The 11,385-nt window shown below is 52.1% G+C and overlaps 1 protein-coding gene and 1 long non-coding RNA gene across 2 annotated transcripts in view; both read left to right on the top strand.

Annotated features, from left to right (window-relative positions):
* The window catches only part of LOC106813001 (iroquois-class homeodomain protein IRX-4-like), a gene marked incomplete at its 3' end in the record, with an annotated part of 8,390 nt that extends 4,125 nt beyond the window's left edge, over positions 1-4,265 (top strand). Inside the window, exons 2-3 of the mRNA XM_014817046.1 lie at positions 2,878-3,055; positions 3,514-4,265. Of these exons, the coding sequence (XP_014672532.1) occupies positions 2,929-3,055; positions 3,514-4,265 (879 nt within the window). The remainder of the gene's footprint in view (positions 1-2,877; positions 3,056-3,513) is intronic.
* LOC106813002 overlaps positions 4,266-11,385 on the top strand; it is a 26,107-nt gene continuing 18,987 nt past the window's right edge. The window contains exon 1 of the long non-coding RNA XR_001394410.1: positions 4,266-4,458. This is a non-coding gene — a long non-coding RNA (uncharacterized LOC106813002). The remainder of the gene's footprint in view (positions 4,459-11,385) is intronic.

The following is an 11,385-nucleotide window of genomic DNA, read 5'->3' on the forward strand; positions in this document are numbered from 1 at the left end:
ACACCAAAACACACACACACAGACTTACACACACACACACGCACGCGCGCACGACACACACAACACACATACACACGCACGCCACGCACACACACACACACACACACACACACACACACACACACACACACGCCACGCACGCACGCCCACGCACGCACACACACACACACACACACACACACACCACACAAACAACACACACACACGGGGAGAGGGAGCGCGCGAGTCGCGGTGTAATTCGCTTCACAGAGAGCTGCGGCGACAATTAGCGTGCGACAAGATTCGAGCAGACGCCCCGGCTAAATACGTAACGATGTCGCTATAGCTGCTTCTGCTGCTGCTGCTGCTCGCTGCCTGATGCTGCTGCTGCTGATGCTGTGCTTTGCTGCTACTCTGCTACTGCTGCTGCTGCTACTGCTGCTGCTGTTACTGCTACTGACTGCTGCTTGCTACTGCTTGCTGCCTACTGCTACTGCTGCTGCTGCTACTGCTGCTGCTGCTAACTGCTGCTGCTGCCTGCTGCTACTGCTGCTACTGCTACTGCTGCTGCTGCTTACTGCCCTACTGCTGCTGCTTTGCTGGCTGCTACTCTTAACTGACTGTCTCCTGTCTGCTTGCTGCTGCTGCTGACACTGCTGCTGCTGGCTGGCTGCTACTATGCTGCGCGCTACGTGCTACTGCTGCTGTTGCACTATCTGCTGCTGCTGCTGCTGTCTGCTGCTGCTGCTACTACTTTACTTTTTTTTTTTAATGCTGACTGCTGCTGCGTGCTACTACTGCTGCTGCTGCCTACTGCTATGCTGCTTTGACTGCCTACTACTGCTAAGCTGCTGCTGCTGCTGCTGCTAACTGCTGCTGCTGCTGCTGCGACTACTGCTGCTGCCTGCTTGCGCTAACTACTGCTGCTGCCTACTGCTTGCATATACTACTACTGCTACTGCATGTCGCTGTGGCTGTTGCCTGCTGCCTTGTGATGCTGCCTGCATGCTGCTGCCGCCTGCCGCCGCCCGCCGCTGCGGCTGCGTGGCGCACGACGCGCACACACTACTGCGACGCGATGTGGTGCGCCAACATGATATTACACGGCTGAAACCGATTTTTCACTAAACTCCAACAACCGGGTGTCTTGTGTAGTTGCATAATGCGTGTGCTTGCGAGCGGGTTGTTACCTTTCTTGACTGTGTGTGGTGCACGTGCGTTGCGTGCCGTGCGTGCGTGCGCTGGCGCGCGCGCGCGCGCGCGTGGTGTGTGTGTGTGTGGTGTGTGTGTGTAGTGTGTGTGTGTGTGTAGTGTGCTGCATGTATGGGGGCGCAGCGTGTGTGCATGTGTGTGCACGTGTGGAGGCCGAGGTGCGGGTGGGCGTGGTGGGTGACGCCGAGTGTTGTGTGCGCGCGTTTCAGATCCTCCTAAGGTATTGTATTCGTCTGCTCTTTGTGCGGCTAATCGGCTGACGGTTATCGTGGTATTAACCCTCCAGCAAATGATTATGATTACATTGAGCGCTGCATGAACGTGTGGAAGGTGATCGTGATTATATTATAACGCGACGACGATGCACGACAAAGAATCGTCGATCCTGACGGATGCCGATGACGACGTAACGACAAACAAGGGGCCAAACCTTCGCGTTATAACCCGCCTCTCCTCATCCTCATTCCTATCCTTCTCTCTCTCCTTCTCTCTATTTTTCCTCTCCAACAGCGACGACTCTGCATCACCTGCGCGTGCCGTATCGATCGTCGCGCCAATGCGACAGACGCGCATGCGCACACGCGATCGGCTCCCGCCGCTGCGCTCTGCACAAATTATACGGCGGAGCTTAACGACATTGTATACGCGTGGAGCGTGCCATTAAAGCCGCCGCGTTGCCGGAGCAATCCCATAAAGTCTTTACGCCAGATCGGCAGCATTAGTTGGGGATGAGCAAGGGAGAGGGCGGAATTAGCGGGGGTCACTCGCCCTAGCCTGCCCAGCGTCGCGGGCCGCATGCCGGCCGCAATCGATGCGTAAACCTCGTAAATCTCTTTGTTTATTGGCGGCAGTGTTGTTTTGATCGTTGAAGCACGTTGGTCGTGGTTGCGCGCTTAGGTGGGCTGCGGCTAGTTAGGGGGCTTGGTGGAGAAGGGGAGAATGAATGCAAAAAATAACTACATATTTTACCCGGTTAATGTATAAATAAATGAAGTATCCACGGATAGATAGCAGCGAAAAATAGGGATAGATAAAAAAATAGAATAGATAGATAGATATTCGGCAAAAATAAAGAGACAGATAATAGATAGATAGATAGATATTCGGCAAAATAAAGGGATATATAATAGATAGATAGATAGATATTCGGCAAAAATAAAAGGGATAGATAATAGATAGATAGATAATTGGATTAAAAATTTAATAAATACTTACAATGAAGTAGTAATAAGTACACTCCCCTCCCCTCTTCCACGCGCTGCGCATGCCTATCACACTCCCACAATTACCGTGCGGTGCAGCTAAGTCTGACATTTGCTGAACGCTATGGAATGTGTCCGCGCGCGGCTGAGTGTGTTTGCCGAAACCCCTATTGGCCTCGCTAACCTTGAGGCCTACTCGCTTAGACTAGCGTCACATTGCTTGAAATCTTTAGAAAAATGTCTGATGATTTCTGAAGGTAGGAATATTTTTCGATAACAATGATTTTGCGATTAATTCATGCAGAATGTTACGACAAATAGTCAACGAAAAATTCATGGCGAAATATTTTTTGTGTACACCTCTGTATATCTAAATATGCTAACTTTAATTCGTGAGCTGGCTTCACCATTTTGCTGTTACCTGATTCGCTGCAGGTGTCCACGTGGTTTGCTAACTGTTTTGCTATCACCTGATTCGCTGCAGGTGTCCACGTGGTTTGCCAACGCCCGCCGACGTCTTAAGAAGGAGAATAAGATGACGTGGTCGCCTCGATATCAGTCCGGCGGGGATGAGAAAAATGACAGCGACAACGAGAACGACGAGGGAGACAGCAACAACAACACGAGTAACAACGACGACAGAACGGCCAACGACAGCCTAGGTAAGCGCGCAGAACGACCGGCGTCACAGTCATGCGTGTCGCACTGTCGTGTCGCAACCATCTAACCTCCGTGTGATCTCTGCGTGTCCAGGGTTTGTGACGTGAGCCATGTGTCACATGCGTGACCTATGCGTAACCTATGCGTGACCTAATGCTCGACACCTGTGTCCGAGCCGTGGGTTATCTATGTGTCACTTGTGTTCTTCACGATCAACCTCTAGGAGTTGTGCAGCAGTTAAACTCGTGTCCTATCTTCGGTTTTACTAGATGTAAGCATGACACGGTTTGTGTGTACGTACCCTGCATTGCTATGAGTCATACACTAAACCCATGGTCCCTTTCGAACAATCATCGCTTCCAGCAGCTTTGCTAGCGTATGATATATAGGCCTATTCGTGAAAGGAGAACAATTAAAGAGACACTAATAATTCTGAGACGAAACGATCGCTCACTTGCAGGTTCGGAGAGCGACACGGGCCGTGACGACAAAGATGGCACCATGAAGCCGTGCAACAAGAACGACCGTGGCGCCCCCACGCGCGGCGCGCCACCACGCGTCAACGCACTCGGCCTCAGTCTGAGTCACGCGTCGTCGGCTCCCGGCTCCGTCAGCTCGGCGTCCAGCGACGACAACTCGATGACGTCACCGACGGGTGCCGTGCCGCTTACCTCAGTAACTCACGGCGCGATGGCGCTGGCGTCGGGCGGCGCCAACGACGGCGGTACGGCGAAGCCGAAGATCTGGTCGCTGGCGCACACGGCGACGTCGGAGAGCCCGCCGACGATGCGACGCAGCCCGCCGATCGGCATGCCCTCGCAGCTACAGGGTATGGCTTCACTCAACTCGCCCGTCAACAACCTGCAGCAGTGGATGAACGGCATGTTCCACAACTCGCACCACCCGGCCGCCGCCGCGATGAGTCGCTACCAGATACTGCCCGGCATCAACGTCAGCTCGGTAGGCGGCGGCGCCACGGGTCGGCTGGGCGCGCCGAACGCGGGGCTGTACGGCGGTGCGGCGGCGGCGGCGATCGGCGGCATCCAGAGACTCGGCTCCTTCTCCGGGACCGGAGCGCTGCAGGCCAACAACCAGGGATTGCCGAGCGCCGCCGGTCTAGGCAGCAGCGCTCTCAACTACGCCGGAAACGGGCTGACGGCAACGACGACGCTGCCAGGGGGCGCGCTGGCGAGCGGCAGCGTCGGCGTCGGCGTCGGTGTCGGCGTCGGCGTCGGCGGAGCCTCGTCGCTAGCGGCCAGCAAGTCACCACTGAGTCACCACCACACGCACGAGTCGATGACCAGCGGTCAGGGCTTGACTGCGGTGAGCGCCGGTCTGCGGATACCGATGTCCAGTCCGCCGTCGTGCAGTCTTAGCCAACGGTCGCATCTAGACAATTTGTCCGGTAAGTGTCTTCACGCGTGTATACGTGCGGGCGACTCTCTTTCTATTCTGGTAACTCTCTCCCATCTCTCCCCCCCCCTCCTCTCTCTCTCTGTGGCCAAATCGAGAGGACCTAGAGGAGAGGGTGCTTGTGCGTCACAGGCCAACACTTGTACATCAAGCTCTCGCCCCACCCTTATACTGGCTTCACTCAAACGCCTACCCACCATCTTCCAAATGTCAATGCCAAGCGACTCATTTTCACTGGACGCTGCTCGTTCCAAGGTCACCTGGCTTGCTCCCAAGGTCACGTATCGCCCCCACCCATTCTTGTGGCTTTAGTCAGTACTCAGTCCGCGCGCACGCTCCGCACGTAGGCGGGAAGGGGGCAGAAAGGCGGTCTGTACAGCTATAAAACCGGCGGGCCAGCAATTTTTGATATTTACGACGAGTGTCGACTCGTTAATGCTACCCGTGTTTACGATAACGCAAACCGGATATATGCTCGCGCCGCGCTCGCTGCGCCGTTACGATGCACTCTAATATAGTTGTTAGATGGTAATCGGAGAGTAGCATGACCGCCCGAGGCGCACCCCCGCGGCTACCACCGCTAACATAGATCCATCTTCGGCGGCTAGCCCGCATGCATGTATGCATTCATGCCGATGTGCTATAGCGGCAGCGACGCGTCTTGTGTCAATGTCATTCACTCCCCACAGACATGTAGAGATGAAGTGAGAGGTAATATTCTTCTTCCCACCCATTTGTTATGCTAACCACGATTGCCGATATAACTGTTTAACCAGTCTTCTTCTTGTTTGCGTGTAGTGGACAGCGATCCATCCTTGCTTCCTAACAGGTATGTTTACACACTCACCTGCACCGAGCACGTACCGCGGGCCGGCCAGACAGGTATATTAAACTTGTGCACACTTAGGCAACCCGCGATGAGAAGCAAAAATTTCTGGCGAGCACTCTTACTCGTGCAAGAATTCTTTCGTTTACTTATCTAACTCGCGCGTGTGCCGGTAGATATGTTATATATACGACGATACGAAGCGATAACTGCTGGATACACCTGTAATATCATCTGTGTTTACCTGTAAAGAGGTGGCTCCATAGGGGCGGGGACAAGGGGCTACAGGCCCTCTACATGGCATACATCCGATATATATGTATGTATATATTATATAATACACATTCTTACCTTGCGTACAGGCGCGAGTACGTCTAGCAGGAGTGACGCAGTTAACATGGTGTTTGTTGTTTATGCGCAATGTAGAATTGGGAACATTTGCTATAAGGGGGATGTAAATCACGCTACATTTCCCTGCGGATATACTAGGAAACAGGTCGCTCTTCGCTTGTAGCGTTGAGATTATAGTTGCAGTAACTGAACGTGAAAATGTGAAAGAACTGAAACGGAAGGACAGTATGAAAACAAGCAGCAGGGCTGTATTATTAGTACATGTGATATGTTACAATATAAGTATAGTATAGTAAGATAGTGATAGATGTAACAATTATACCCAGCTAAAAATACGCTAAGGAATCAGTTTATAAACCGTAAAACTTTTGTAAAAAAGTTTTGGTTTCTCTGGTGCTAGATGGCTTTTGGCACTCTACTCGTACGTCTACACGTGTCGTACTCTTTACAGGTAATCACAGATGATAGTACAGGTGTATCCAGCAGTTATCGCTTCGTATCGTCGTATATATAACATATCTACCGGCACACGCGCGAGTTAGATAAGTAAACGAAAGAATTCTTGCATGAGTAAGAGCGCTCGCCAGAAATTTTTGCTTCTCATCGCGGTCGGTGATCATAACCCTTTCCCCTCGGAGACGTCAGATACTGTGTCGGAGAATCTCTGCTGCTAATCATTGCGAGAAGAAACCTTCACGGTTCATCACGCTAGAAAATGCGTAGGATTGCTACAGGTAAACTATATATGTCAGCCTTGCCTCTAATTATGCACTATGCTCTAGTTATATGTTCTATTATGCGCCTTTTACTTGTGTACGTTTCGATTTCGGGTTTTTGTGAATTTATTGCATGTCAATTGAGTTTAACCCATATCTGATAGATTTATACGTTAGTTTGGCAACACGCAAACCTTCGGGGTAAGTTCAAACGTGATTGGGCGAGGTTGGACGACTTTAGATGGTTAACCAGCATAAAAATGCAGAGATGCTGTCAACCGATATCTGTGTACGTACGTGTATTATCGTACGTATCCGCCAAGGCATTGTTCGAATAAACGAACACACACACACGCACACACACACAGTGTGTGTGTGTGTGTGTGTGTGTGTGTGCGTGTATGGGGGCGCAGCGTGTGTGCATGTGTGTGCACGTGTGTGAGGGGGGAGGTGCGGGTGCGTGTGGGTGAGCGCGAGTGTGTGTGCGCGGCCATGTCAGATCCTCCTAAGGTATTGTATTGTTGCTCTTTGTGCGGCTAATGGTGACGGTTATCGTGGTATTAACCCTCCCAGCAATGATTATGATTACATTGATGCTGATGACGTGGAAGGTGATCGTGATTATATTAAACGCTGACGACGATGCCAACGACAAGAACGTCGATCCTGACGATGCCGATGACGACAGTAACGACAACAAGGGGCAGAACCTTCCGTATAACCCCGCCCTCTCCTCATCCTCATCCTATCTCTCTCTCTCCTTCCTCTCTATTTTTCCTCTCCAACAAGCCGACGACTCGCATCACCTGCGCGTGCCGTATCGATCGTCGCGCCAGCCGACAGACGGCGCATGCGCACACGCGATCGGCTCCCGCCGCTGCGCTCTGCACAAATTATACGCGGAGAGTTAACGACATTATACGCGTGGAGGTGCATTAAGCCGCCGCCGTTGCCGGAGCAATCCCATAAAGTCTTTACGGCAGATCGGCAGCATTAGTTGGGGATGAGAAGGGGAGTAGTGCGGAATTAGCGGGGGTCACGTCGCCTAGCCTGCCCAGCGTCGCGCGCATGCCGAGCCGCATCGCATGCGTAAACCTCCGTAAATCTCTTTGTTTATGCGGGCAGTGTTGTATTATCGTTGAAGCACGTGGTCGTGGTTGCGCGCTTAGGTGGGCTGGCGGCTAGTTAGGGAGGCTTGGTGGGAGAAGGGGAGAATGAATGAAAAAATACTTACATATTTACCCGGGTTAATGTATAAATAAATGAAGTGATCCACGGATAGATAGGCAGCAAAAATAAAGGGATAGATAATAGATAGATAGATAATTGGATTAAAAATTAAATAAATACTTACAATGAAGTAAGTAATAAGTACAAATAAGTACAAAGTACAACATAAAGTACAAGTATAAGTATAAAGTATAAGTATAATAGTAATATAGTAATACAAGTGTAAGTATAAAGTACAAGTACAGATAAGTACAAGTAAGTACTTACAATGAAGAATAGATCTAGTCTAGATGTGTATACGTTAGTATGAAAAATATGACATGTAACAAAATTACAAAGAAAAGTCCAATAAAGGAAACTAGAAAGATAGGGAGAGAGGATGAGAGAGAAAAAGGGAGAAAGAAGTAGAACCGGAAGTGTAAGAGAAAGTGAGAGAGAGAGAAAGACGGGGAGTGAGAAAGATGTAGAGATAGAAATATAAGAGAAGGGGGAACATAGACAGATGGTGGGAGAGTATATCTCATGACTATATCATCTCATGGCTACATATAATAACAAGTCCCACGCCCAACATGGCCTAGCGGTATAATCACAATATGATTAGCACGTACCAGAACGACCCCCCCCCCACCCCGAACACACACATAGGCTCGATGCAGGCGCATGGGCGGCTCACATCAACATATATACATCTGACTGCATACTCAACTGGGGTTACGCCTTAGCTGCAAGCGTAAATACACGATGAATGCACGCGAAAACATGCGGCTACCTAGGCGGCCGCGTCGTGTATCGCATCTAATGTAATCGTTCTTACAACGCATGCGGTCTTTCCCCGACGGCCCAGCCATTGTAATTACAACCCATGCACCGACTTTAGCCACACGCGCACGCGCATACCTCAGGGAGGAGGGGGGGGACATGGCCGAGTTTCGTGTTTGTTCATCCACGTGTAAAACAGCGGGACATGGAAGAAGGGTATGGAACAGCGAGACATGGAAGAAGGGTATGGAACAGCGGGACATGGAAAGAAGGGTATGGAACAGCGGGGACATGGAATAAGGGTAGGGAACCGCAGCATGAGTCGAGGGTAGGGAACAGCAGCAGCATGAGTCGAGGGTAGGGAGCAGCAGTATGAGTCGAGGGTAGGGAACAGCAGCATGAGTCGAGGTAGGAGTCAGCAGCATGAGTCGAGGGTGAGGGAACAACAGCAAATGAGTCGAGGGTAGGGAAAACAAGCATGAGTCGAGGGTAGGGAACAACAGGCGAATGAGTTCGAGGGGTAAGGAGCAGCAGGCAGTAATGAGTCGAGGGTAGGAAAGCAGCACATGTGAGTCGAGGGTAGGAAAACAGCAGCATGAGTCGAGGGTAGGGAACAGCAGCATGAGTCGAGGGTAGGGAACAGCAGCATGAGTCGAGGGTAGGGAACAGCAGCATGAGTCGAGGGTAGGGAACAGCAGCAGTATGAGTCGAGGGTAGGGAACAGCAAGGGCAGCATGCAGTCGAGGGTAGGGATACAGCAGAAGTAATGAGTCGAGGGTAGGGAACAGCAGCATGGTCGAGGGTAGGGAAACAGCAGCATGAGTCGAGGGTAGGGAACAGCAGCATGAGTCGAGGGTAGGGAACAGCAGCATGAGTGCGAAGGGTAGGGAATCAGGCAGCATGAGTCGAGGGTTGGAGACAGCAAGGTCATGAGTCGAGGGTAGGGAACAGCAGCATGAGTCGAGGGTAGGGAACAGCAGCATGAGTCGAGGGTAGGGAACAGCAGCATGAGTCGAGGGTAGGGAACAGCAGCATGAGTCGAGGGTAAAAGGGAACAAGGCAGCAATGAGTCGAGGTAGGGAATCGGCGGGCCAGTAGGAACGGCCGGCAGCGTAACGGCGGGAGTACAGAATGTCATGCTCCGAACTCCTAAGATTTAATAGGATATTTCGCCATGTGCGGCGTGTGATCTTGCGTGATGTGCTCGTGCTGCGTGTGTGTGCGTGGCTTTGCGTGCATGCGGCTGCTTGCGTGTATATGTGTGCTTGCGTGTATATGCGGTGCTTGCGTGTAATGTGTGAGCTTGCGTGTATGTACGTGCTTGCCGTGTACGTGGCGGTGCTTGCGTGGTGTGTGCGTGCTTGAGTGTGTGTGCGTGGCTTGCGTGTATGTAGCGTGCTTGCGTACGCCGCTAACAATATAAAGATTATTCCGATTCGATTGGCAACGATATCATAGCATAATTACAGAAATAAGCTACAATAAACAATTAAATGATTAAATAAATAATAAATAGATATATAACAACTAAAATAACAAAATATATAAGGCAATATATAAAATAATGCATATATTGCATACACATTCGCGAGTTGTTTCATACTGCTACCTATTCTTGTGTTATTTGATTGACAAAGCTACGGAGGCATGGAGTTTAATGGCGGCTATGCCGAGGAGAATGCACCCGCGAAGCGACCAGAGCAACGCTGAAGGCCTTGGCTGCACGAACACATCAAAGAACCCGTACCGACGAAGGCGAGTAAAATCACATGCATAGCTATCATACACGAAGATGCGCTGACGCAGGCAAGTTCCTACCTTACTCGTCCTCCCGCCGCCACTTACGCTCACGTCCGCCTCCCTCCGCTTCCTCTACTCTTACCTCCCCTCCTCTCCTCTCCTCTTAGCTCTCCCTCTCGCCGCCCCTCTCTACTCTTACACTCTCCCATCCCACTCCCTGCCCTCCTCCTTACTCTCCCCTCCGCCTCCCCTTGTCCTACTGCTTCCCTCCCATCCCTTCTCTTACTCTCGTCTTTTCCCTTCCCCTCCTCTTAACTCTCCCCTCCGTCCCCTCCTCTTTACTTCTCCCCTCCCCTGCCCCTGCCTCCTTAACCCTCTCGCCCTCCCCTCCATCCCCTTGTCTTACTCTTTCGCCTCCCTCGCGCCCTTCCATTACTTCTCCGTCCCCTTCCCCTCTCTTACGTCCTCCGCTGTCCGCCGCCTCTTACTCTTCCATCCCATCTCCTCTTCTTTCCTCCTCTTACTCTCGACGCCTCCGCTGCCTCTCCCTGCTTCTTACTCTTTCCTCCCCCTGCCGCGCTGCCCGCCTCTTACTCTCGCTCGCCTGCCCCTCCTCTGCCCTTATCTCTCTCCTCACCCTCTTCTTTCTTATTCTCCCCTCCCCGCCTCTCCTCTTACAACTCCCCCTCCCCATCCCATATCTCTCCTCTTATTCTCACCCTTCCCTCGCTCTTACTCTCCCCTCCCCTTCCCCTCTCTCGCTCTTACTCTCCCGCCATTCCTCCTCTTACTCTCTCCTTACCCCTCCTGCATCCTGCTTAGCTCTCCTCATCCCTCCCCTCCCTCTCCTCTAACTCCTCCCTCCCCTCCCCTCCTCTGCCTCTACTCTCCCTTCCGCTCGTTCCTCCTCACTACTCTCCTTCCCTCCTCGGTCCTCGTTACTCTCCCCTCCTCTACGCTCTTAGCTCTCCCTCCTCCTCCTCTCCCTCTTTATTCTCCCCTCCCATCCCGCATCCTCTCCTCGTAACCTCTCGCCCTCTCCGCCTCCCATCCCCTCCTCTTACTCTTCCCTCCCCTCCCGCTCGCTCTTACTCTCCCCTCCCTTAACCCCTCCTCTTGACTCTGCGCCCTCCCTCCGCCTTCCCTCGCCTCCCGCTCGCCTCCCTTCGTTGCCTGTTCCCTCTCCCCTCCTCTTAACTCTCTCCCTCCCTCCGCCCTCCCCCTCCTTTCCCTCGCGCCTCCCCTCGTCCTCCCGGCTCCCCTCCTCTTACTCTCCCCTCCCCTCCCCTCCCTG

This window comes from Priapulus caudatus, unplaced genomic scaffold (genome assembly GCF_000485595.1).
Source record: "Priapulus caudatus unplaced genomic scaffold, Priapulus_caudatus-5.0.1 Scaffold713, whole genome shotgun sequence".
NCBI lineage: Eukaryota > Metazoa > Priapulida > Priapulimorpha > Priapulimorphida > Priapulidae > Priapulus > Priapulus caudatus.